This window comes from Lampris incognitus, chromosome 1, assembly GCF_029633865.1.
Source record: "Lampris incognitus isolate fLamInc1 chromosome 1, fLamInc1.hap2, whole genome shotgun sequence".
Lineage (NCBI taxonomy): Eukaryota > Metazoa > Chordata > Actinopteri > Lampriformes > Lampridae > Lampris > Lampris incognitus.
In genome coordinates, this window is record NC_079211.1 from 33,833,915 (window position 1) to 33,858,575 (window position 24,661).

The 24,661-nt window shown below is 42.5% G+C and overlaps 1 protein-coding gene across 1 annotated transcript in view; it reads left to right on the forward strand.

Moving 5' to 3' along the window:
- Positions 1 to 19,168: 19,168 nt before the first annotated feature.
- glra4a (glycine receptor, alpha 4a) overlaps positions 19,169 to 24,661 on the forward strand; it is a 67,522-nt gene continuing 62,029 nt past the window's right edge. The window contains exon 1 of the mRNA XM_056284909.1: positions 19,169 to 19,395. Within this exon, the coding sequence (XP_056140884.1) occupies positions 19,328 to 19,395 (68 nt within the window). The 5' untranslated portion in view covers positions 19,169 to 19,327. The remainder of the gene's footprint in view (positions 19,396 to 24,661) is intronic.

Genomic DNA, 24,661 nt, shown 5'->3' on the forward strand with positions numbered 1-24,661 from the left:
TGGGGAGTGAATGATGTTGATTAGACTCTGTATGTTTGTGAAGGAATGACGGTTTTTAGTAAATCCTGTTTGGTCAATGGAATTCATCAGACCCTCTCCTCTGCTCACAACTTCCTGTCCCCTTGAATAGAGACGGAAATAGCGATATAAAAGACTAAGTCACCAGACTGTATTATTTAATAACAAAATAAAAGCATTAACTTGAGACTTAAGTTAATAGTAGTTAGTTTGTAAATTAATTTCTTTTTAACTTCACTTCTATTTTAACCCATATTTTCCAGCTCGGTTATAAAAACACTCAAAATAAATATATCTTGACTCATGTAATGTAGCCTGGCTTTATTGTCTTGTAGTTCCATATCGTCTGGATAAGGTGAACAATGAATTCAACAACAGCAACATAATACAACATAATCAGTTAATGACCATATCAAACCTCCACACGGGTATCAAAACCAAACATCACATTATGCTACGATGCGGCCAACTAAAGCAGGGCACGGTATACTCTGCATAGTTTCTCGGCACAAATAAGACACGGATAGGTCAAATAGCAAAATAGCCTGTAAACACACAAATGTGTGAGCATTAAATCAAAAACAGAGAATGTCAGCCTGCCTACAAGGGATTGAGTCCTCATCAACAACAGTTAAAGTTACTCATAACATACAGATGAGCGCAATAATTTCTCGGTACAATTAAGACATCAAATGCAAGGGTCGCGTATTAACAAACCAGCAACACACACATGCATGAGCATCGTAAATACCAACAGAAATAGGCCAGGCTGCCTACAAGGGATCCAGTCCTCGTCAACACCCATCACATACGATACCTAACAGTGACTAATACAGTTAATTGGGAATAGCCCTTACCTTAAAATAGAAGCGCCCACAGAGGCCTGGGATCAGCTGCCTTTACTGTTCGTCCAGAAGCCCATGATGTGAACGGGCGATGACCTGATTTAATCCAAGATACGACAAACGGTGTTGGGTCGAATCTCTTCAAAGGGGGTCCATTAAGATCCACAAAGGGGGCGATGAGAGGCTGTTTTCACGCAACCTATTGCCGGTCTTGCTATCAGTATATTAACTGCAGAAAAACCGCTCTCACACTCAGATGAGGTGGGAAGGTATGTCGGGCTTGCTGTACAAAGCTTTTCCAGCGTTTTGCCTGGTGCTTTATCCTGTAACTTCCAGTCGCGGAACTCATCAACCGCCTCTCTGGCTGGTTCGCCAAGTGTTTTTGCAATCCCAGTTGACAGCAATCCCAGCAGGTGCGCCATCAGCGCTGGTTGCAGAAGACGTCTCTTGCTCTGGCTGCGCTTCAACTGGCTTAGATTTTTTAGTAAATCCAGAATTTGCGGCTAAGCTCTCTTGTTTTCTTTTTGACATGGCTATCTGTATGCTGACTACAAAACAGAAATGAATAATGGCGATTCGGCGCGCAGACTGAGTGGGACTAAGAGAGGGTTTCTTTTTTTTTCCAGAAAGTTTTTTTTTCTGATTGCGCCGCCACGCTTCGATGGTAATGGCAAGAATTGCATGCATGCCGGTATCTTTCTTAAAAGTGAATCATGCATCAGTAACAGCCTAATTTTACGCATGATCCACGATGATGAAGACACAGAAAAATAGAAATGCATAGCATATTGTCAATATTTTAGAGACTCCCAAAATTTCACAAATAGTGTTTTCAGGGGAGCTCGTGTCTTTTAAGGGGAGCTTGTTCTCGTAGTTCGCACCCTGAAAGCAAGGTGTAGTTAGAAATGAACACACTCTCCACCAGAACTCTGCGACAGTGTGGAAGGTGAGAGGCACCTAAACTGGAAAATATAACAAAGTGTCTCTTTAAGAATTTGACGCTCTCATCTGGAAGTGAGCGAGGCGTTGACTTCTGCAGAGTTCTTGATATTCCTCTCAAAAAAGTACTGCTAAGCACACGGATGCATAATGGCAATGAACAACATGTTCTAACTTAATCAGTAGCACTAAATAAACCATTTGTGTCCAACCGAGTGCGCTACAAGGCAGGTGGGAAGGAAGACGGAGGAACGTAAGAACAAAAGGCGATACAAACTCCCTATGACAGAGACACAGAAACATTCATTAGCGACCTTTCCCTCAGTGACCTGCCTAACCTACATAGCCATATCCAGTTCTGTCATTAAAGTATGACCTTTTCCTCCAATTTAGTCTGTCAAGCTATTTATGCTGTGCTCGCAGTGCTGCCCCAGTTCATCTGTTTTTGGGCATCAGGAGCCGTCGCACCCTTCTGACAGGTGTCAAGGACGGGGGTGTAGTAGCACGTCAGATAGAAAGTCCACGGAAGCCATAGGACATGGTACCTGTCTGATTCTCCATTATACGTATATCCTTTTGGTCAATTTCAGTTTTAATATGAGGGGCGTTGATGCAACTCTCGTGGAAGAAGCACAGGCCAGCTGAGTTCACAGAGATTTCTTTATCATAATGAGTCAATCAAGCCCCCCCCCATCCCCCCCAAAAAAGTCTGGTTTAACTGCATCGATAGAGGCTCATGTCAAACCTGATAGGGGGAATTTAGAGCAACCAGAGATTATTTTCTGGTGCTTTACATGCTAGATGTACCCCCCCCCTCCGGAATTGCTCCTCAATTACCGCAACATGAAACGGACGTCGTTAAGACATCTCTCATTCAAACATTTGCTCCTTGTTATCCGTCAATGTTTTGAGTATGAGAATAAAAGAGGAGGATGGGTTTGCACTATGTAGTGTTAAACAAATGGCTAAGTGGATATAATCTTAGATATCTGAAATGAAAATAGTTTTATATTTCAGGAGCACTTCAATCTCGTTGTCACGAGACAATGTAAATGAAAGTTTTAAGCTGACTTCAGTTGCTAAATCTAAATACCAATGTAGTGAATTCAGGGGCAGCCTTGAAATTTTGGCTGCGACGGATTCCCGGCTGCCCCCTGGATTCGCTACATTGGTGTCAGAAGTGGGATGGTGAGACCGTGAGGCCATCGGAAGCGCGTGCGCCCAGAGGCGCGAGGGAGCTGATACGCTGAAGCGCGGGGACGCGCTTGGGGGGGGGGTAGTGTAACGACCACGGATGACTAGACTCGCTAGCCCTTGGCTAACGGGTCGGACCCTTTAGTGCAGTCGCCAGTGGTCCGGGCTATCCGGTCTCGGTTCCCGGCTGCCCCTGAATTCGCTACATTGTTAGCAGAAGTGGAACGATGTGACAGTGAGTCCATCCTGACTTCGCCACATTGTCCGACCCAGTCAGGACTAGCTTTCCATTTTTCTCAGTTTTTCCTTGAAGTATCTCTTTAGTGTTCTGTTGCAGTGATTTGATTTATACGTTTCAGGAGACGCACTGGTTCTTAACTGCTGCTGGGAAAGACAACGTGCAGAGCCCATGAATTGTGTTAAACCCATTTTGACAGTGTGATCTTTCAATACCTTGGCAGAATGACTTGGTGATATCTGGATCAGCCCTGTCATTTGCTCTGTGTCAACCATTTCCTCCGTCAGAGCCTGTTGGCTCTTTTTTTTCTACTTGGGATGCCTGTAAAAATTAAATTAATCTTTTACAGTAATGTCTTGGTCTGTGGAAAATGCCTTTATGGTGTACGTAGGGAAAGGGTTGGCAAGTGTTATCTCTACACTTCCTACCAGTAAAAATGCATCACTGTGTACCTCATACATGTAATCAAATGACATAAATATAATATTTATAAGCATTTTCGCTTCAGAGAAAGTTTGTCTGAAGTCAGGTTTAGGGCTGACAACGTAATTGGGCAAACTGCAAAATGCCATAAGGATTAAGGGGAAATGGGTTGAGGGCTATGTTTATGTATGAGGTGCTTGGATATGACCAGTCACGTTCTCCGTTGAAAAGCAGGACATTTGCTTGAATATGTTTATCTGCATACCTTTGAGAAAACCATTCAGAACTTCATTCCATCCATCTTGCATTCAGGTGATATTTCCCAACAAGTTTCTTTGAAAATGACATGTGATTTTTTAATTTATACTTTTCTTTGTATTGCAGCCTTCTTTTGAGGACTGCACTCTTTTTATAGAGATCCTTGTATCGAGACACAATGTGAAAAAAAGACAAGGGCCATTACAATAGGTAAGTGGGGAGGTTTAAAAAAAAACACTAAAAAAATTAAACATACAAAGAAGTAAAAACAAAACACAGCAACTAGATCAACCAGGAAAAGTTTTCGAACTCTCCCTCACTTTAAATTATGAAAAAGTAGTATGTCTGACTTAATTGGTTCTTATTTGTTTGCAAGGTTCATATTGTGTCTTTGATTCCAGATAGCGTGTCTTCAGAAATAATACAGATGATGTTTTTAACAGCTACTGACATCATTAGAAAAATAATTTTGGTGCTTTATGTGTGGGATTTTTTAGCTTGTTCTCCATTATTTAAAACCATGCAGTGATTAAGTGTCTTGCTTGCCAGCCCTCATCATTTGAAATGATTTTGTCATCCAACCCCCATTCAGCAAAACTGACACTCTCTCCAGTAATTTATCTTAAATCTTGAAAATGGGCATAGATTTGCTCATTACCTAGACAAAAACAATCAGGAAGGAATGGCAGATGCAAATGACATTGACATGGTCCAGCCACAGTTCACTCTCAGCCTATAATTTTTTTTCTGAAAATTAAAACCTATATGTTATATTTACCGAACATTGTGTCAGGATAGAAGGAGAGAATGTCTTGATGGGAGCCTTGTTATAAGAATCCTGTCAAATGCTGGCTACAAAGCTTCAAGCTAAGAGGATCTCGTCCTCGTCTCCATGTAAGTTTGTGTAAACATTGGGAAGATAATCGCCTCTTTAGGCCATAGACAGCATGGCTCAATGCACAAAGCCTTTTGTATTCAGCCAAACCAACGGCCATGCAGAGCACTATTTAATCTGCTGCTGAGGGTAAAAAGAGGTAAGGCCACAGGCAGGCAGTCACAGGTCAATCCCCATGACAAGGGGCTATAGATTGGGACGGTGCTTTGAGGTCTATTCCATTGCCTACCAACACGGGGATCGCCAGTTTGAATCCCCATGTCACCTCCGGCTTGGTCAGGCATCCCTACAGACACATTTGGCCGTGTCTGCAGGTGGGAAGCTGGATGTGGGCATGTGTCCTGGTCGCTGGACTAGCACCTCCTCTGGTTGGTCAGGGTGCCTGCTCTGGGGAAGGGGGAACTGGGGGGAATAGCGTGATCCTCCCACACGCTATGTCCCCTTTATGAAACTCCTCACTGTCAGGTAAAAAGAAGCGGCTGGCGACTCCACATGTATCGGAGGAGACATATGGTAGTCGGCAGCCCTCCCCGGATCGGCAGAGGGGGTGGAGCAGAGATCGGAATGGCTCGGAAGAGTGGGGTAATTGGCCAAGTACAACTGGGGAGAAAAAGGAGGGGGGGGGTGGAATAAAAAAAAGTTAACTTTGATAGTAAATGTAAGAAGGATGGACACCTTACTGACATAACAGGTAGCCAGAGGTCAGAGATTTAAGCAGCAAATTTTCCCTGAATATCATGGGTGACTTTTTTGAAACATAAATAATATATTGAGTGGTGTTCTGCAAATCCACAACCCATTCTGTCTTTTTTTATTTCTAATTTTCTCCTTTTTTATTTCTCTCTCTCAAAGCAAACAAAAGGAAAAGAGAAAAGCTTGGAAAGTTGTAAGGAGACATTGTGGCCAATAATAAATAATATCTACCTATCATACCATGTTGAATGTCAAGTTTGGCATGTGACCTTGATGAAATTAGAAGCGTATCCTTACATAAGGATATGGCTGATGGAAGACAACTTTTCATTGAGATTTATCAGTGGTCTGGACCAGGCCAAGCCTAGACTGACTGCCACAACTGGAACGTTAAGTTTTGATGGCAATAAATGTATTAAACTACAAGGATGGCGATCAGGGCAGTGCTTATGGCTGTGGTGGATTTAAAACTAATTTATTTGCAACGATTATTGCATTGTGGTAATTAATGTTCACAATTTGTGAACTTACATTCAGATCATCGATAGTTGAACAGACTGATCACATCCAATGGAAGGATGTTCTCTTTAGATTAATGCTCTAGCTTAATGCTAGTTTAAACGCTAGATTAATGATTAATTAAAGGAGTACTTAGTTCATAACAGGTAGGACAACTGTGTGACTCAAATGGGATTATTCATTGGTTCATCCATTCATTCACAGGCCTCAGTCGTAGCCAACAGGGAATGGATGGTATTAATATTTGCCTATATTTGGTATGTGCTGCATTCCCCTGCAGTGTTTGTGTCTGGTGGGTGACAGATGTCTCCCTGGTCCCAGATGTCAGCACTCCTGTTAGGACTCTGCTGCCAGCCAAGAGCAAGGTGAGCAAGCTGCTGCTCCAGCCCACAGCCACCAGCACACCACAGCAGCCGCCATGACCACCTTTCTTCTCTCTCTGTCACTCACTCACCCACAATCACCTACTCGCTCTACCTTAACTCACCTCATTTTCATCTCCCTCAGCCTCATCCCATCCCGGCAAGCTGCTCTAGTTTCTACAAATGAGTAGGAGCACCATTAATGGTGCAAGACGGTAGGGGAGGAAACAGAGAAGATTATACCAATGTCAGAGTTCACTGCAATCACTGTGAGTTCATCTAAGCTAACAGGAATGCCTATATCACAAGTCTGCTACACTCATGGTCAAAAATTTACTGAAATGTAATTTGAACAAAAAGAAAATAGAGAGAGAAATCATGCATAGAAAGGCGGAAATATGAAAAGGTGAACAGGACAGAAAAGGAAGACCCTCCTTGCTGTCAATTTCCCATCTTTCATTTACTCGCTGGAAAGGGAAATCTAATGCATCTTTAATAACCAGACTTCAGTGAGAGAGAAAAAAAGGGAGATAATTGCATAAGGTCAATTTTCATCTTTTCACCCCACCCTCCCAAATAAACTTGAAGAGTGAGAGGTTTATTTGCTTATGGGCTGCGTCTGAAATCACATACTAGCATACTACTTAGTACGCCAAAATAGTATGTGAGTACTTTTAGTATGTCCAAAACCATAGTATGCATCAAATAGTACAGAGTATGTGAACACTGGACACTATGCTGGCACAAATATTCCACAATACATTGCAATATAATGGTGAAGGGCGATGCAAGACCTAACTGGCAGAACAGTGGAACAGTCCAGATGTAAGTATTCACTTTGCTAAATAGAGTGGTTAAAAGCATTGTTTCTTTTTACACGTGGGTCATCACACCAGTAGAAGTTTGTGCGCAGTCTGTCATCAATTAACTTGCAAAAAGCTGAAAGGAAGTGGTGTGATTTCAAATCTTGGCAGACTTGGCATACAACACAGTATGCCAATATGTCTTAGACAGAGTTAATCTGCAAGCAGAGTTCAGGTTCTCCATCTGCAAAGTCAATCTTTAGTGATTGTGAGGAACCGCTTACAATAATTCCATCCTTTGGATGATCTGTGGGTTGACAAGAGCACAGGGTTTTGTTGTACATTTATAGCTGCCACCTGTACTCCTCTTCAGCATGTTTGATCAGCTAAACAACCAATGAGCACCTCTTCTGCAAAATGGGGACAATCAACACAAGTGAAACAAGGAAACTCAGAAATGAAAAATGACAATATCCATCTTATAAGACATAACAGATGCTGAGATGTGTTCAACAAAACATAATTAAATTGATCTTGTCGATATCAGTTTAAGATAGTAGTTATAGTCATAAAGGAGTAGATGGGAAAAAAGGGGGGAAAGCATTGGGCTATACAAATAAAATTTACTTGACTTGGCTCTATGATGAAGTTGTATGTCTGAACAGCAGTTGTACTTTTTACTCACATAGTAATAGTATTCTGGAAGATAGCACACATATGTATATCTAGTAAGTAGTATGTAATTTTGAATGTAACCAGGGTCTGTGGAGCAGAATCCACTTGGGAATATGACTGACTGGAACAGATACAGGCGTAATTTATGGGGGGGTCAGGGGGGACATGTCCCCCTCAATATTTAGAAGAGGTGAATTTGTCCCCCTCAAAAAATATACCTTGAATGATAATGTTAACTCCCTCGCCAAAAAAGGTAAAATAACAACACAGACAGTCGAACTACTTAAAATGTCATTCATACTTGTTTTCCAACAATTTCATACACCCCTATGCTTGGACCATACCATTTTAACCTTGCCACTGGGATTGCCGACCTCGTTGCTGTCTTGCAGTTGCTCCTGACAACCAGGAGACCGGAGCATGAATGATCCTGTAAGCAAGTGTAAGTAACGTAGCTAGCCAGCTTGCTTGTCTAGCCAAGTACACCACCCTTTCTTACCTTTGGGGTTTCTGAGTTAGATTTTCTTACGTATTTCCTTATCTAGTTTATAACTTGTGTTTGGGGTTATCAGTTCAGACCCCCTCACGAACTAGCTAGCTAGCTAGCGCTTGCTAACAGTAGCCCCTAGACGTTTATGTTAGCTTAAATGAACTTGAACTGATCATTTCAGGCACATGAGATAACATAATAGGTACATCTACAAACCAATTTGTGCCAAGGGTATTGTATTAGTTCAAATGCATCTACTACTTTCATTCACAGAGTCAACATGAACAAGAGGAAAGTAACAGAAGATATCCGGTGCTTTTTTGGTGCAAAAAGAGAGTAAGATGAGAGAATTGCCTAGAAATTTGTTTTTCTTTTACATAAATAAGACATTTCCACAATAAATTGATGTAGAAAAAGAGCAAATTGGTGCATACAAATTCACCAGAATGCAGGAAATTAAATGTGTGATGCTCAAAATTTCCAGGGGAAGGACCTCCTGACTCCCTGCTAAATGTGCCCCCCCCCCATGTTCAAGGGAAACTTAGGCCACTGGGAACAGAGGCAATTTAATTAACATTTCACTGTAGAGACCGACTCAGTTGAAAATTTCACAGGTGACTTAAATGTGGCCCTCTCTAGTCTCCTCGATTCAGTTGTACCTCTCATTACCAGCGCTATGCAACTAAAGAGGCCTACACCTTGGTTTAACGATGAGACACGTGCTCCTAAGTGAGCCTGCAGGAGACTGGAACATAAATGGTGAAAATCAAAATTGGAAGACTTTTTTTTTTACCTAACTTGGCATACATGTTTATTGAAATACGGGTGTGCTTTATCTGCTATGAAAGAAGTGTATCTCTCTTGCTTAATCAATATTAATAAAAATAACCCCAGATTTATCTTTGACACTGTATCTACATTTACTAAAAAGTAGCCATCTATTAGTTGCTCACCATTCATGAGTTTCTAGACCTTTTCTGCAACAAGGTTGATAAGATCATAAACAAAATTAGTTCTTCGACTCTGGTTGCTCCTGGAGATCCTGTCTTACCAAATTCATATCTATACAATGAGTCACTGATAGTCCCTGTTATTACAACTTTTGTTACTATCTCTCTTGATACGTTGACTAAGCTCATGTCAGCTTATAAACCAACTACTTGCCTACTTGACCCTTTACAAGCAACATTTTTTAAAGACCTCTGGCCTTTCCTGGGACCTACAATGCCAGACATTGTTTATTTATCACTTACTACTGGCACTGTTCCCAGCAGTTTTATGACAGTTGTGGTCAAACCTCTACTTAAGAAACCGCACCTCGATCCAGGGTCTCTTAATAAATATCAACCGGTCTCTAATCTTCCATTCTTTTCTAAAGTACTAGAGAGAGTTGCGTATCAACAACTTTCGACCCATATAGAACAAAACTATCTATATGAACCTTTTCAATTGGCTTTCAGGGCCTGTCACTCAACTGAAACTGCTCTGATCAGAGTGGTGAACGATCTACTAGCTATGGACTCTGATTCCGCTTCTGTGCTTCTACTGCTGGACCTCAATGCAGACTTTGACACCATTGATCACTATATACTGTTAGACAGTATATAAATTGTAATTTTGGTGTATGTGGCTTAGCTCTCTCAAGTCCTATTTATCTGGAAGAACACATTGTGTCTGCTGTAATAATTTTACATCGAAATTATCTGACATTAAATACAACATACCTCAGAGCTCGGTTCTTAATCCTCTAAATTTCTGTCTTTATATTTCACGTCTTGGCCAAATAATATGCAGTCATGGAATAAATTCCCATTGCTATGCTGATGATACTCAGCTGTATGTGCCTATAAGGGCTGATGATCGTATTCAAATTACTAATTTAGAGGCCTGCTTGGCTGCTGGGAAAAATTGGATGTCACTAAATTTCCTTCTTTTAAATTCAGATAAAAATGAGATGCTGGTCGTTGGCCTTGCTAGACACAGACACCAATTTGATCAAGTAACATTAACACTAACTCTGTGATTTCACAAAGTGTGGTAGCCAAAAACGTTGGTGTTACGTTTGATCCCAACCTTTCCTTTGAAAAGCAGATTAAAGAAATCACCAAGACTGCCTTTTTTTTTCTTCCACTTACAGAACATAGCCAAAATTCGGTTATTCCTGTCCATGGCTGACACAGAGACTCTAATACATGCATATGTTTCATCCAGACTTGATTACTGTAATGTTCTGTTTTCAGGTCTGCCACATTCTACTACTAAAAGTCTTCAGATGATTCAAAATGCTGCAGCTAGAATCCTAACTAAAACTAGGAAATTTTACCATATTACACCAACTCTTGCCTCCCTTCATTGGCTTCCTATCCATGTTAGATCAGAACACAAGGTGCTTCTGTTGACTTACAAAATCCTAAACGGGCTTGCCCCGTCTTACCTGTCTGGTCTCCTTAAAATATACATTCCATCTCGAGCTCTCCGCTCTCAAAATACAGGACTCCTGTGTGTACTCAAAGTTAAAAAGAAGTCAGCTGGTGGCAGGGCCTTTTCCTATCAGGCCCCATTCTTGTGGAATAACGTGCCTGCTGCTGTCAGAAAATGAGAGTCTGTCGAGCCCTTTAAATCCAAACTTAAAACTCATCTTTTTGCCTTAACCTACAATTAGTTGCCTTTAAAGTGCGTACTTCATGACCTGTACTGTATGGGGAGTTGGTTTCTGCCTCAATGAATTTACCAAGCACTAGTCTGCGGACGAGATTATAGTGTAGATTATTGACTATTGCAAACTGTTCTCTTCGCTCACGTCTTTTCTCTCTCTGAATAATGTCTTCTCCTTTCTCTTCTCCTGTGTATGTGAATAGTGTGATGTAAGTCTCCCCTGTGTTCACGTGTAGTCTGTCCTCCCAGGTCTCCATGGTGATGGTGGTTGCTACCCGGGCACTGCTTGGCATCCTCATCACATTTTTTTATTTCTTATAAAACCATATCCTGTTTCAATTTTATGTCCTTCTCTCACTCCGAAGTGTGACTTTTTTTTTGTTGTCTCTTCTCCCATGTATGTGTGGTGTGAGACTCCCCTGGGTGCATGTGTAGTCTGTCCTCCTGTCAGGTCCACATGGTGATCTTCAAAGAAGCTGTGGTCTTCAGTGCATCGTCGGTTTACACACACACACACACACGCACGCACAGAGGTAGCTTGGCATGCACAGACACGCACGGATATGCAGACAACTACACACACACGTCTGCACATTTATTGGGGCACATTTATTGGGGCACACACACACACACACACACACACACACACACACACACACACACACACACAGCACCTTACATACATCACACACTATTATTGTTGCTGTTTTTTTGTTTGTTCTGTTTTGTTGTTGTTCAGTTACTATTGTTGCGGCAGTGTCAAGGAGTCAAAACTCAAGAATTTTACTCTCATACTTTTATTATGAGACGTAACAAATAAAGAATCTTGAATCTTGATGGTGGTTGGGTGGCTCAGGTCCTGGGCTGTTCCTGTGGCATCCGGACACTGCTTGGCATCCTCCTCATCATATTCTTCAGAAATCTTATAATTCCAGTATAGTTCTGTTATCCTCTTTCAATGTTGTATTCTGTAAATTTTGTACACACAACATCCATTGCACGTCTGTCTTGGGAGAGATCCCTCCTCTCTTGCTCTCCCTGAGGTTTCTTCCTATTTTTTCTCCCTGTTAAAGGATTTTTTACGGGAGTTGTTCCTTATCCAATGCGGGGGTAAGGACAGGATGTTGTATTGCTGTAAAGCCCACCAATTGTAATTTGTGATAATGAGCTATACAAATAAACTTGAATTGACTTGACTTGAATGGTCAGACCCTGTGAGTGATGCTAAGCTCTAATTTATATACCTGTGAATAGATCCTGAATGCATACATTCACACAGGCATACTAGACTATGAATAGTAAAATAAATATGGCAGCCATGTACTTGTCGCTTTTTTCTTGAATTCCAGCCCAAACATGCATTTTTTGATTGCTGGTGAACCAAATCTTACTATATAATTTGTATTTTTGCTAGCCTGCCATTATGTAAGCCATTTCTACTTTGGAAAATCTCTATTTGAGCTGTCAGCAGACATTAAACAAGTTAAGAATTATGACCTTTATAACAATAGCTGCCAGTGTATAATGCCAGTGAGCTTGCTGCATCATGCAAGCATTCACATAATCCATCTATTAACTTTTTCTCGTCTCTTCAAATAATGAATGACCAGGTCCCACAGACTGTGGAGAGAAAGTAAATCAAACTCAAGACATGAAAGTCACAAGGGGGCCCTGATGATTCTCTAATAGGATACCCATTTAAAGTGCACTAAGACTCAAGGTTTTGCGATGTGCCCACAGTTTCTTTTACAGGTGCGCCTCATTAGCCACAATGGTTTTGGAAGAACTGGAAGAGATATTTTGTCAACTGTCAGAGTGTCTTAACTGCTTTACGAGTGAAAACGTCCAGCCTCAAAGAGAAACTTTTGTGTATAACGTATTTGCAGTTCTCAAAATTGCCATCGCATAAATGCATGATGATGTAATCGAGGATATCCACAGAAATAAACGTTTAACTCTGATTTAAACTCAACTTGGATTATTACACCAAACAACCAACCTCCCAGATACCCTGACCTTGACCCCACCAAACCCATAATGTAATACGTAAACATGCATCTATAACCTTTACCTAACCATACCAAAGTGGATGACAAGAGCAAATGTCTTTAACATTGTCATCCATTGATATGTTGAAATGCATCCCATGAATGTCAGAGAACGTGATTTTTCATGCTGCCACCTAGTGTCTAGAGCACGAGCTCGAGCCCGAGCCTGAGCCCGATCCCGGCCCTGGCACGTGGTTTTCAAGCCCTAGCCCGCCTGACAAATATATCACCCCCCCCCCTTTCTCCTAAATTGTACCCGCTCATTTACCCCACTCTTCCGAGCTGGCCCGGTCGTTGCTCCACCCCCTCTGCGATCCAGGGAGGGTTACAGACTACCACATGCCTCCCCCCGATACATGTGGAGTCGCCAGCCGCTTCTTTTCACCTGACAGGGAGGAGTTTCGCCAGGGGGACGTAGCGCGTGGGAGGACCACGCTATTCCCCCCAGTTATCCCTTCCCCCGACTGTGTTACTTTCTATGGGGTGGTTGGATTTTAGTTGTATTTAGTCAGAGATTTTTGTTTAGTTTAAGTACAAACTTGTGAAAGTTATTTCGTTTACATGTAGTTAAATTGTAACATTGTTTGAATTGTTAGTTACATAAGTGAATCTGAGTATTGATAATAATAATGAGATTTATTCCAGTTCCGATTGTATGTGATTTCTGTGTGCTTGATAAGGACTTTTATTGCGAAATTCTATTGGCGAGAAATGCGTGCATCCGGGGTCTCAGTTAGGGAGCTGCTGTGATTGGCTGATTTACGTTCTGGGGGTGACGTCAAGAAAGTTAATGCAGCTTCAGAGTGGGGACTCTTTAGTATGACTGGACGACGACGGACTGGTGAGTGATTGCAAGAGTGAGTGAGTTATATTGTGTGTTAGCTTTGAGTTGAGGGTACTTGAATTATGTATGTTTGTATTTTGTGTGTTTTCTTTTTCAAGGTTCGTAACCTGTTGGTTAAAAATAAAGAAATGTTCGACCACTGAGTGACGTCCTGTTCATCCTCGCCTCAGCTGCGGGGCTTGTTTGAGAGTTAGCAGCACACCGACCAGGCGCCCCGGCCGACCAGAGGAGGCGCTAGTACAGCAACCAGGACACATACGGCTTTCTACCTGCAGACCCGGCCAGTTGTGTCTGTAGGGACGCCCGACCAAGCCGGAGGTAATACAGGGATTCGAACTGGCGATCCCCGTGTTGGTAGGCAACAGAATAGACCGCTACGCTACCCGGACGCCCGACACTATATAACTTTAAGCTCTCTCTATCGCCCGCTCTCTCTGTGCAGCGTGGTCAACTGTCACTTGTAATGCAAGCGTACATGCGTATGTATATTGAAAATATAATCAATATAACAATATTTCATACAGTGGCCTATATGTGCTCTGCACATCTATGGGAAGTTAAATGAGACCGAGTCTGACCCGAGCCTGATCTATAAAAAAAAGGGGAAAAAAGGCCCGAACCCGGCCCAAATCGACTCAGCGTGTCAGGACCCGTTGGGCTTGCAGACCTCTAGTAGTGTCACAAAACCAGATGTATTTAAGTATGTACTTGTATTTCAAATAATTTGCATACACATGTGAGACTGAGTTGGAATGTCATGAGTACAGAGATGCCATGTTGCTCTTGTATATTGTTTTGATTGTTCATGTGATTTGTTTATTATTGTATATATTCATTTATTTTTGACATCAAAACTGTATATTTCTATTATTTTCCCCTCACACCCAAGGCACACTGTCACACATGAAGGATTTAGGTATCTGTTATTAGGCCGTCCTCCATCCAGCCAAGTTGAGCTTTAGCAAAAGTTCAGTCAGGAAGACTATCTTTTTTCTTTTTGCATAGCCTTGTGTAGTTATATTTCTTATTTTATACTGCCATTGTCATCTCTCACACACGCTCACTTGCTGTCATTGTCTGGGGCCGTTAATAGAGCTATCATCTTTTCATATCAGCTGTCCTCATCTATCCAATAGCACAGCGACACACCTGCATGGTTAGCCTATCATCTTGCCGCTGTCTTTTTTAACGCGTTTCCCTCTCCGCCTCTGGTGTGTTCGTGCTGCTGTTACGCGCGCCCCTCCAACTCCCCATCACTGCCTATCCTCGCAGATCATAAGTTTCATTTCTTCATCAGCCTAATCAATCTCAGCAATCATCAGTCACCATCACCAGTGTTTGGACTCTATGGGGAGATTTATTATGCTGCTGCTCAGGACTGCTGCCCCTCGATTAAAATCGCTCAGTTGATTCTAAGTGCCAAAGACTTCCTTGACATGTATTAATTTCCACTAAATCATCTGTTATAATAAATAATTAACTTTGCTTCATTCACTCTGTCTCTCCTGATTGAACTTGTATGATTATTCAACTTATTCTCCGAACCGCCATTATCCCTCCCTCCTGTTGGCCCAACTGAAGCACCTATTAGCCTATCGGGCAGCGTTCAAATGAACCCTGCGCTCATGCTGCACTCACACCAGCAGGGACAAAAGACAAAGCGGCCTTAAGCCATTCACTTCCAGTGGTCTCCGGGCTACACGAGCGACATAGTACAGGAAGTCGCCTGGCGACAGACAAACAAACAAACAAAAAGTTGAGCAAAATTCAACTTTATGCAAATGAGCAGTGACAGAGTCGAGCGACGGCCAATCAGGGGGCAGATGTGTTCGTCTTATATTCTTTCGCTTTGAAACGTTTTCTTAAACTTTAGCTCCTACTACCATTTTAGTTTCCATAGGAATTCAGGATGCTTGTTGCGGGTCTGCAGACAACTGGGCACCCACAAGGATCCCCGGCGGCGTTGTCTCCGCGCATCGATTGCGCCTACTTGCGGTCCATGGTGAAACGGTAGTGTTTGAAGCAAGATCAAACTATCCATCCTTCCATCCACTATCCGAGCCGCTTATCCTGCTCTCAGGGTCGAGGGGATGCTGGAGCCTATCCCAGTAGCCACTGGGCGGCAGGCGGGAAAACCCCCTGGACAGGCCGCCAGGCCATCACACAGGGCCGACACCCACACACACATTCATACCTAGGGGCAATTTAGTATGGCCGATCAAACTATTTATAGGAAAATAAATCCCCTTCAAAACATAGTATTTTTAAGCGGGAATGCACCTGGGTTCACGCATATACTGGGCAATATATTCATAGGCATGCCTTTAAGAAAATACAAACATACAACTACATGATGAATATAGCAAAGACGATGTAATTGATATGTAGCCCGTGGAATTAGATACCACACAGGACACAATTACTTCCGGGGTTCTTGTAGCTTTAATTTTATTGTTTGAACCTTCGAATGCAGATCGTTTTACTGAGCGCATACATTCCTGTGTCTTTCGAGCAAACAGCTCATAAATGTTCACAGATGTGGCAAGTTTAACAGAAAAGATTTTAAAAAGGGAAATAATAAATACAAAATACGGTGCAAAATACGGCAGTGGACTATGTACGTTAAACAGGGTTTAACAAAGACATGTGGAACTTCCTGAAGATCGCGCAACTTCTCACTCTGTCAGTTACCTTTAAACAGAATTAAAATGCATATAAAACCTTTACATCCCAAATACAATGGCATGGTGTGGCTTTATTCACGCCAACATTACCTTGTCATGCCTGCAATGGCGAACAGCGGTCGACGGCTCGCGCCCAAAATCACCGAACATCAACTCCAGTAGCGTCTAAATCAAACCATCTTGTCAAATTACCGACATACAATATTGTTTGGAATAATGTTACAGGTATATTTCACAAGATATTTACCCTTACTTACTACGGAGTCAGAGCACTGTCACACCGCAATCTTCAGGCGCTCCACACAAGAAAAAAAAGAAAGAATACCCAAGATGCACTTGGATAACTTGCACGGAGTTACAATAAAAGTCCGCCACTGCCACTTACTGGTCAAAACATGCAATGACAACCAAAACTATAAAAATACACTCACAATCTGCCTCACAATTTAAATACATCAAATGACATTTTACATGGCTTGACAGTGTAACAATTACATATATTAACAGTTAAACTATACTAAATTTAAGTGGAAAATCTTTTAACATATTTAACAGATTTACCACCCGGCTACAGATACATAATATGTACGTATAATATATATTCATAATGTATTTATAATGTGTATTATATTGTACAGCGAGACGGTCCTGGGTTCGGGCCCCAGGGTAGTCCAAGTCCACAGAATAGAATTCGTAGGATCTCTATTCTGTGGTCCAAGTCAAACCTTGGGGGTCGTCCCGGGTCGTCGTTTGCGTCCTGGGTGCGGCGGTTCCCGGCTGCCCCCCCGAATTCACTGCATTTGCAGTACTGTTGGCGTCGTGTATGGCTGCCGCTTCTCCTTCTCGTAGCCCCCCCCCCCCCCAATCCACCCCTGTATGTCTGTGTTATATTTATCTATTGTCTTGGTTCACTGCCGTTTATTGTAAAGCGACTTTGAGTGTTAGAAAAGCGCTAGATAAGTTTGATTTATTATTATTGTTATTATTATGTTGTTCTCCCCGTGTCCCCTCCGGGTGCTCCCGTTTCCTCCCACAGTCCAAAGACATGTCGGTCAGGTGACTCGGCCGTACTACATTGTCCCTAGGTGTGAATATGTGTGTGTGTGCGCGCGTGTGTCGGCCCTGTGATGGACTGGCGGCCTGTACAGGGTGTCTCCCCGCCTACCGCGCAATGACTGCTGGGATAGGCTCCAGGATCCCCGCGACCCTGACAGCAGGATAAGCGGCTTGAATAATGGATGGATATATTTATAGTATTTATTAGTGTGTACACATTTAAAAAAACTTTTTTTTACAAATCTGATGCACCTCCTGTCAATACATTTGTAGCCCACTTCCTAAAAAGCAACACCCACGAGTTGGCTGCAAGCGACAGCGCTGCGATTGTGTCGCTGTATATTGCGAAGTCGGGTTCAAGTCGCTGTCGCCTGGCTGTCGCTTGCAGCTAGCTTGTGGGTTGTTACTCACTGCAACACTCACCAACGCAGCAAAGGTACTGAAAGCATCCAGTCGTGTTGTGTCCTGCCTGGTTTATGTTTTTACCTGATCCCGTCCAAATGAACGACAGTGCCGATTGGAGTGAGGAATATAGTCACACACACACACACACACACACACACACACACACACACACACACACACACACACACAGTTATTAAGGCCACATCTAACGCCATCTCGGCAACTTAAGCTGCCCTGTGGATATCCATTATAATAATAGCTTTTAATTAATTTAATTTTAACATTTTTGATCATTTCAATTTAATAATTATTTGGCGAGAAGTCTGACCAGTCAGACATTTTTTTTCCCTCCCGGTGGAAACTGTCTACATAAAAAACGAAAAACAACCACACACGCATGCATCTGCATGCAATGTTGATTGGTAGCCTATTCTCTGCACTTTGGAATATATTTTACATCAACTCACACCCTGATACATGTATTTCCAATCAAAGTATTTTAGGCGATCCAACTTACGGTTGAAAAGGTTCACGTTCAACATATCGTGACAGGAAAGCCAGCAACAGCTGCCATCAGTTTCTCCTCCATGCTGGCTATGACAACTAAAACGTTAATGTAGGAAATAAAGTTTAAGGGAACGTGTCACAGCGAAAGAATATAAGAGGAACACATCTGCCCTCTGATTCGCTATCGCCCGACTCTGTCGCTGCTCATTTGCATAACACTGAACCTCGCTCAACTTTTTCTTGTCGCTAAGTGGTGGAGATTTTGTCGCCAGGCAACTCGCCGCGTCATGTAGCTCAGTGTTGACAAGAGACCGCTGAAAATGAATGACTTCCGGCCGCTTTGTCTCTTGTTGTCACTGCCGGTGTGAGCGCAGGCTGAGGATGCTTCCGTTTCTTTAAATATGCGCTTTCTACCCTTCCTAGTGTGATCTGTTGGTCGTCCATAAAAAAGCGAGAAAACACGAAAAAAAAGCACACACTTCCCTCAGAAACCACACATACACATTAACGTTCGCCTTCACGCATGCCTAAGAAAAGAGCGACGGTTCATGTCCCGACGTCTAGCTGCAGACAACTGCCTATTGTGCGGCTCCGCACAGCCTTTCTGGACTTGGTGGGAGGGGGGAGAACTTTCCCCATAGACAAAGCTTGGCTCACTCAGCGAGACGATGCCTTTCTCTTGTCCGGTCTCACAAGCCGCTGCTCTTTGGATTTGGTGATTCCTGAGGTTATTCCTGCCAGTTATTTAACAGGACGGAGAGAAACTGAGCCAGAGGATGCTCCCGCAAGTTATTAGGATTCTGTATATATTGTCATTGTTCTTTTTCCAAGGAGGCTTCATCAGGTAAGGCTTTAATTTATACATCAGCTGCACACTGTCACTATGTTTGATTGATAATTGACATCAACTTTTGGTCAGCAATCGTCGCAGTCGGGACCACTGACCTGTCTGTATATTTCAAACTTGTGAATGAGACAGTGATTTAAAAGAGTTTTTAGGCTGGATTACTTTGATATTAGGCACGGCTGTGAAGAAATCTCCCGTTGATTTTATCAAACATAAAAACGAGCTACGCCTCCAGGTCTGTTATGAATAAAGTCAGCGAGAGTAGGGGAAAACATGTACGTATCAAATGTTTTGTTGAAAAATCATCTATAAAGATTGTATGCAGACAAGCAAAGTCTTGTTTCGTTCCCATTCTACTTCTTACGGCGCTCGGCAGGCGCGTGCTACCAGATGTTTGCGTGTCTGCAACTGTAAACTTGTAAATCCAAGTGAATCGTGGAAATAATACCCCTATCAAATAATCTCGACATCAAACCAGGTTAAAAAACGCCCTTATCACAATCTACCTGTGGAATCTCATTTAAATTGCTATGGTGTAATTGCAACTCTCTAAGGGATTTAAGGTACTGCTCGCTGCACGTTAAACACCAGGCACGAATAATTAATCACAAGTTGTTGATTATTATTATTAACAAAAACAAACCTCTAGCAACATGAGAAAAGAATTAAAGCGCGTTGCTTATCGTTTTCTCTCATTGTGTTTTCCAACCTAGCAAAATGCATTGCCTGGTTATGGCTCACATTAATTACTGTAGGAAAACAGGGTGAAGCTCTAACCACTGTTTATTCACTGTGCCTGGGGACAGACGCAAACATAAATATGCCCCCCACCCAACACCACCCCATCACAGTCCTCTCCACCTCCCTGCTTCAAACCAGCTTTCATTTTATCACTCGTTCTCTCTCTCTCAGACGCTTTTCCCTCCCACACTACCTGCCCTCTTTCTTCATTTTCTTCAGTCTCTCTGACTCGCTCCTCTTCATTATTAGCCTATTCCCTTGTTATGTAGTTCTTTCTCCGTCTCTATCTGCCTCTCTCCCTCTCTCTCTCTCTCTGCTCTCTGTAGTGAAAACTTTGCCTATTTCATGCCCTGTCAACCTCAGGTGTGAGGGCGAGGGAATTAAGATCTGCATAATCCTTGTGTGGAGCAGAGCCTCCTTGACTCTGAACTTCATGGGCCGAGAGAGCAGCTCTTGGGTCGAGAGAGCAGCTCTTAGCCCGAGGAGCAATCAGCAGACAGCACTTCCTTTGAGAAATCAGATGTTCTCCACCAGCCACTGAGGAAGGGTGGGAGGAGGATGAGGAAGATGAGCAAGGGAGAAGGAGGGAAAACTGAGGGAGGAAGGGTGAACAGGATGATGGAGAGACAGGTGCATCTGAGCTACAACGGACTGGTGAAGGGGAGGAGATGGGGGTGGGGGGGGAGTTGAAGTAAACTAAGGAAAGAATGAGAGATGGCGCCAGAGGTGGAGAGTAATCCACCGGAGGAACTGAGGGGGTGATTCATTCAGCTGGAGTGGGCCGGGAGATTAGAAGACTGGAAGAGAGGGGCTGGAAGATGGGGAGAGGTGATGGAGTTGGTGCAGATAAATAAAGAAGGGGAGATTAAACGAAGAGTAGGGACATAGCAGAGGGTAAACCGCCCCTAAATTCGGTTTATCCACCACATTATTTGAGAAATAAAGTTTACTCAGTGTTTTATGGTGACATTAATCTTCATCAGTTGAATTCATTTCCATCACACTATTAACCTGATGGAAGTTATTAGGCTGGTGCTTAAAGTTAGAAGAATTGTGATGTCCTTTTTGATTCGCATTTGAAGCAATAGCTGATCCACAAATATCCAACATATAAGCACTTTTCTAGCTGCCCATTGTATTGGTTACTCTCACGAAGGACTTCCCTGGGGGGGGGGAGTGGCACGTGCATATCGTCTGACATCTTCACATAGCAGAGTGAAATCAGAGTGAAATGTGGGAGATGAAGGCAGGCAGCTGTGAGTTGAAAGAGGAAATGAAATCGTTGTGGCTAACGGCCGATATGGCAGACTTGTCATCAGTCATTACAGCTCAGGTCCACCTGTGTTTTTTGTTTGTTTGTTTTTTGTTCAGCCGTGGGGAAGGTATCAACACAACAACACTTGCAACTCATGAGTTTAATTTTGAATGTATTCCTGGGAACCGACCAAACACATGCTGTAGGAAATCTTTGTCACCATAGGTTTAAGTGTGTGAAACCGAAACAATGGTCTTGAGGATTTCATCTATACGTTCGGTCATTATAAATTAGCGCCTTTTTAATTTTTTTTATTTATTTAATTTTGTTTTGTTTTGTTTTGTTTTTGCCTCGTGAGGAACACCTACTGGCTAACCAAGATCATTTATTTTTTTATCGACCACTGCAACACCTGTTGGAGACGGTACGTTGTAGAGACGTTGAAAGGGGGGGGGGTTGTTGGGGATTTGAAGAGAAGATTTAGAGGTAAAGGTATTGTATACGTTGGATCAGTAGTAGGGGTCTGTCTAGTTTTCTACTGAGACAGAGGGATGACAAGAATTTAATGAGTAACTTGGTTGATATTGCCGTCTGAAAGAGTGATGGATGATACAAGCAGGAGATATACTGTGCTCTAAGAGTGCAGAGAGAGACAGAGATTTATATGTTGTATTGGAAGTAAGCAACACTAAAGGTGTGTTTGACTTGAGTTTGGACTCCAAAGGAATCAGAGGATCGATTTTCTTGCTGAAAGCTGGCTCACTAGTATACCTGCCTAACTGACTGGTGAGTTTTCTCAGCGGGGCTCTCCGTCTTTGAACTCCGCAATAGAAATGGTCCGCCAGTACATTGGCATTTTCTCTTACTGTAACGTCATTTCTTGGAGTATCTTCAAATGCTTCTTAACCCCAAAATATGTACAACTTAAGCTAAAAGGTAATGTAAGTCGATAAACCATAATAACTGATAAAAGTATTAAAATTTTGTCGTAGATAGGCAGGCGTCCAGGTGGCGTCTATTCTGCTGCCTACCAACACGGGGATCGCCAGTTCGAATCCCCGTGTTACCTCCAGCTTGGACTGATGTCCCTACAGACACAATTGGCCGTGTCTGCGGGTGGGAAGCCGGATATGGGTGTGTCCTGGTCACTGCACTAGCGCCTCCTCTGGTCGGTCGGGGCACCTGTTCGGGGGGTGGGGGTGGGCGGGGGGGGGGACAGCGTGATCCTCCCACGCGCTACGTCCCCCTGGAGAAACTCCGTACTGTCAGGTGAAAAGAAGCAGCTGGACATGCTTCCTCCGATACATGTTGAGCAGCGATCAGGACGGCTCGGAAGAGCGGGGTAATTGGCCAAATTCAACTGGGGAGAAAAAAAAGGGGCGGAGGGACATTAAAAAAAATGTCCTAAATAGAAAAAAAATACAAATATTGGACCTTTTTTCATGAAATTTCACTATATAAAACATCCAAAACAATCCTGATTAAAGAAAATTGAACAAAATATTTCTTAACACTTCATATGTTTATTTGAACTATGTAAATTTTTTAGCCTCTGAAATAAACTCATTTTTATGAGCAGAGTGCAAAGGCAGTTTGATAGTTTCATCTGTAATAGAAATATTTCATTGGAACTCCGACCAGCAGATTCATGGGCGGCCAGCAGGTGCAGACCTCCAGTGGGTGGCCCCCTGCTTGCCCCCTGCGGGAGGTCTGTTTTCAAAGGGGCTTTTGGGGCAGCCATGTTTATTCTAGATCCAGGTCTCCTATTTTTCTTTGTGAATTCAGTGCTATTAGGATTTTAGAATGACGTTAACCTCTATTCTCACGGCAGAACTATAAATTCAAGCTCCTTGAGAGGTTCTGACTCAATCTGTAAATAACAAGTTGATCCGCCTGCTGTGTGTAGATGCAGTGTTAAACCCAAAACTAAGACACACTCTGATCCCACCAGCAGGCGAGTGGAGGGGGATCACAGTGGAGTGGCCAGCGCAAATTCTGCAAATGTAAATCAACGAGTCTAATGTGTGTCTGTGGCAAAGTGAAAGTGAAGTACAGTAAATTGCATTGAGGTGAAGGGCAAAGAATTGCACCAAGAATCCCTGCTTTCCTCATCTCTGGTCAGAGAGGGATCCAGGGCTTAATCACAGCTGAACAGATCAGAAAACACCATTCATGATAAATGATAATTGGAAATCCTACTGGTAATCTGTGTTTGTCTTTTTGTGCTGCATGTATGAAAGAGAGAGAGAGAGAGAGAGAGAGAGAGAGAGAGAGAGAGAGAGAGAGAGACATATATTGTAGGGAAGCTGATATTTTCCGCTCTCAACTCTGCCCATCACATGCTTCAGTGAGTGAAATGAAGGGATGAGCATTGGCGAGATTAATTAAATATGTACTGTACACTCGAAAATGTGTATGATGACTCAACTTGATCGTCAACTTCAAGTCCAGCACAACTTCCAAAAGTGGGTCAGTGGCTGAATTATGGAAATAAACAAGAAATTTGGATGTAGTTTGTGGACGTGAGCAGGGGCGGAAAATTAATAAACACACGCTATGGCTGAGATGCCGAGTCTTCTTACTGAGAAACTTTCCATTACATTGTAATAGCACGCTCTATTTTTTTTCGGCTCTCCAAATATTATTTGTTCTTTAAATACATGTCATTGTTTTCATGTGGTGTTCAATGACATTTGACTTTTCATGTCAAAAGTCAGAACTGAATACAGTAATTAAAGGGTTGGTGCACTGTCAAATATGTGTAAAGGCCATTTTGTCAAATAGTGGCATCTACTTCCGTTGATTGACGCAAAAACTGTTCGATGACATGCACTACCGGCTCAGAAAAAGCAATTGCTCTGTCCCATTTTGATCATAAAACTGCTGTTTGAGCTTACAGTACCTAGAATTCCTTGTGAAGGCTTGGTTTCTGAAGCAGACTAAAACCTACCATGAGCGGGTGAGCCATCTGCTGCACCACCCTGCTGTACATTTCCACCACAAGACATTCCTCAGGTTCTGCTGTAAGGTATAGCAGGTTGAGTTTTTATTTACAAAGGATTTTAATAAGGAAATAATGATGCCAAATTCTTTTGTGATCCTTAATTACAAAGACATGTTTTACTTCTCTATCCAGCTGAGAATATTGTGGCACTTTAAACAGTTCTTTGTTTTTGAGTTATTCAGAAGATGAGAAAAGGCCACCCAGTAGCCAGAAATTACTTTTCCAAGAGATGCAATGATTGAAAACAGTACAATTAAGCTTCA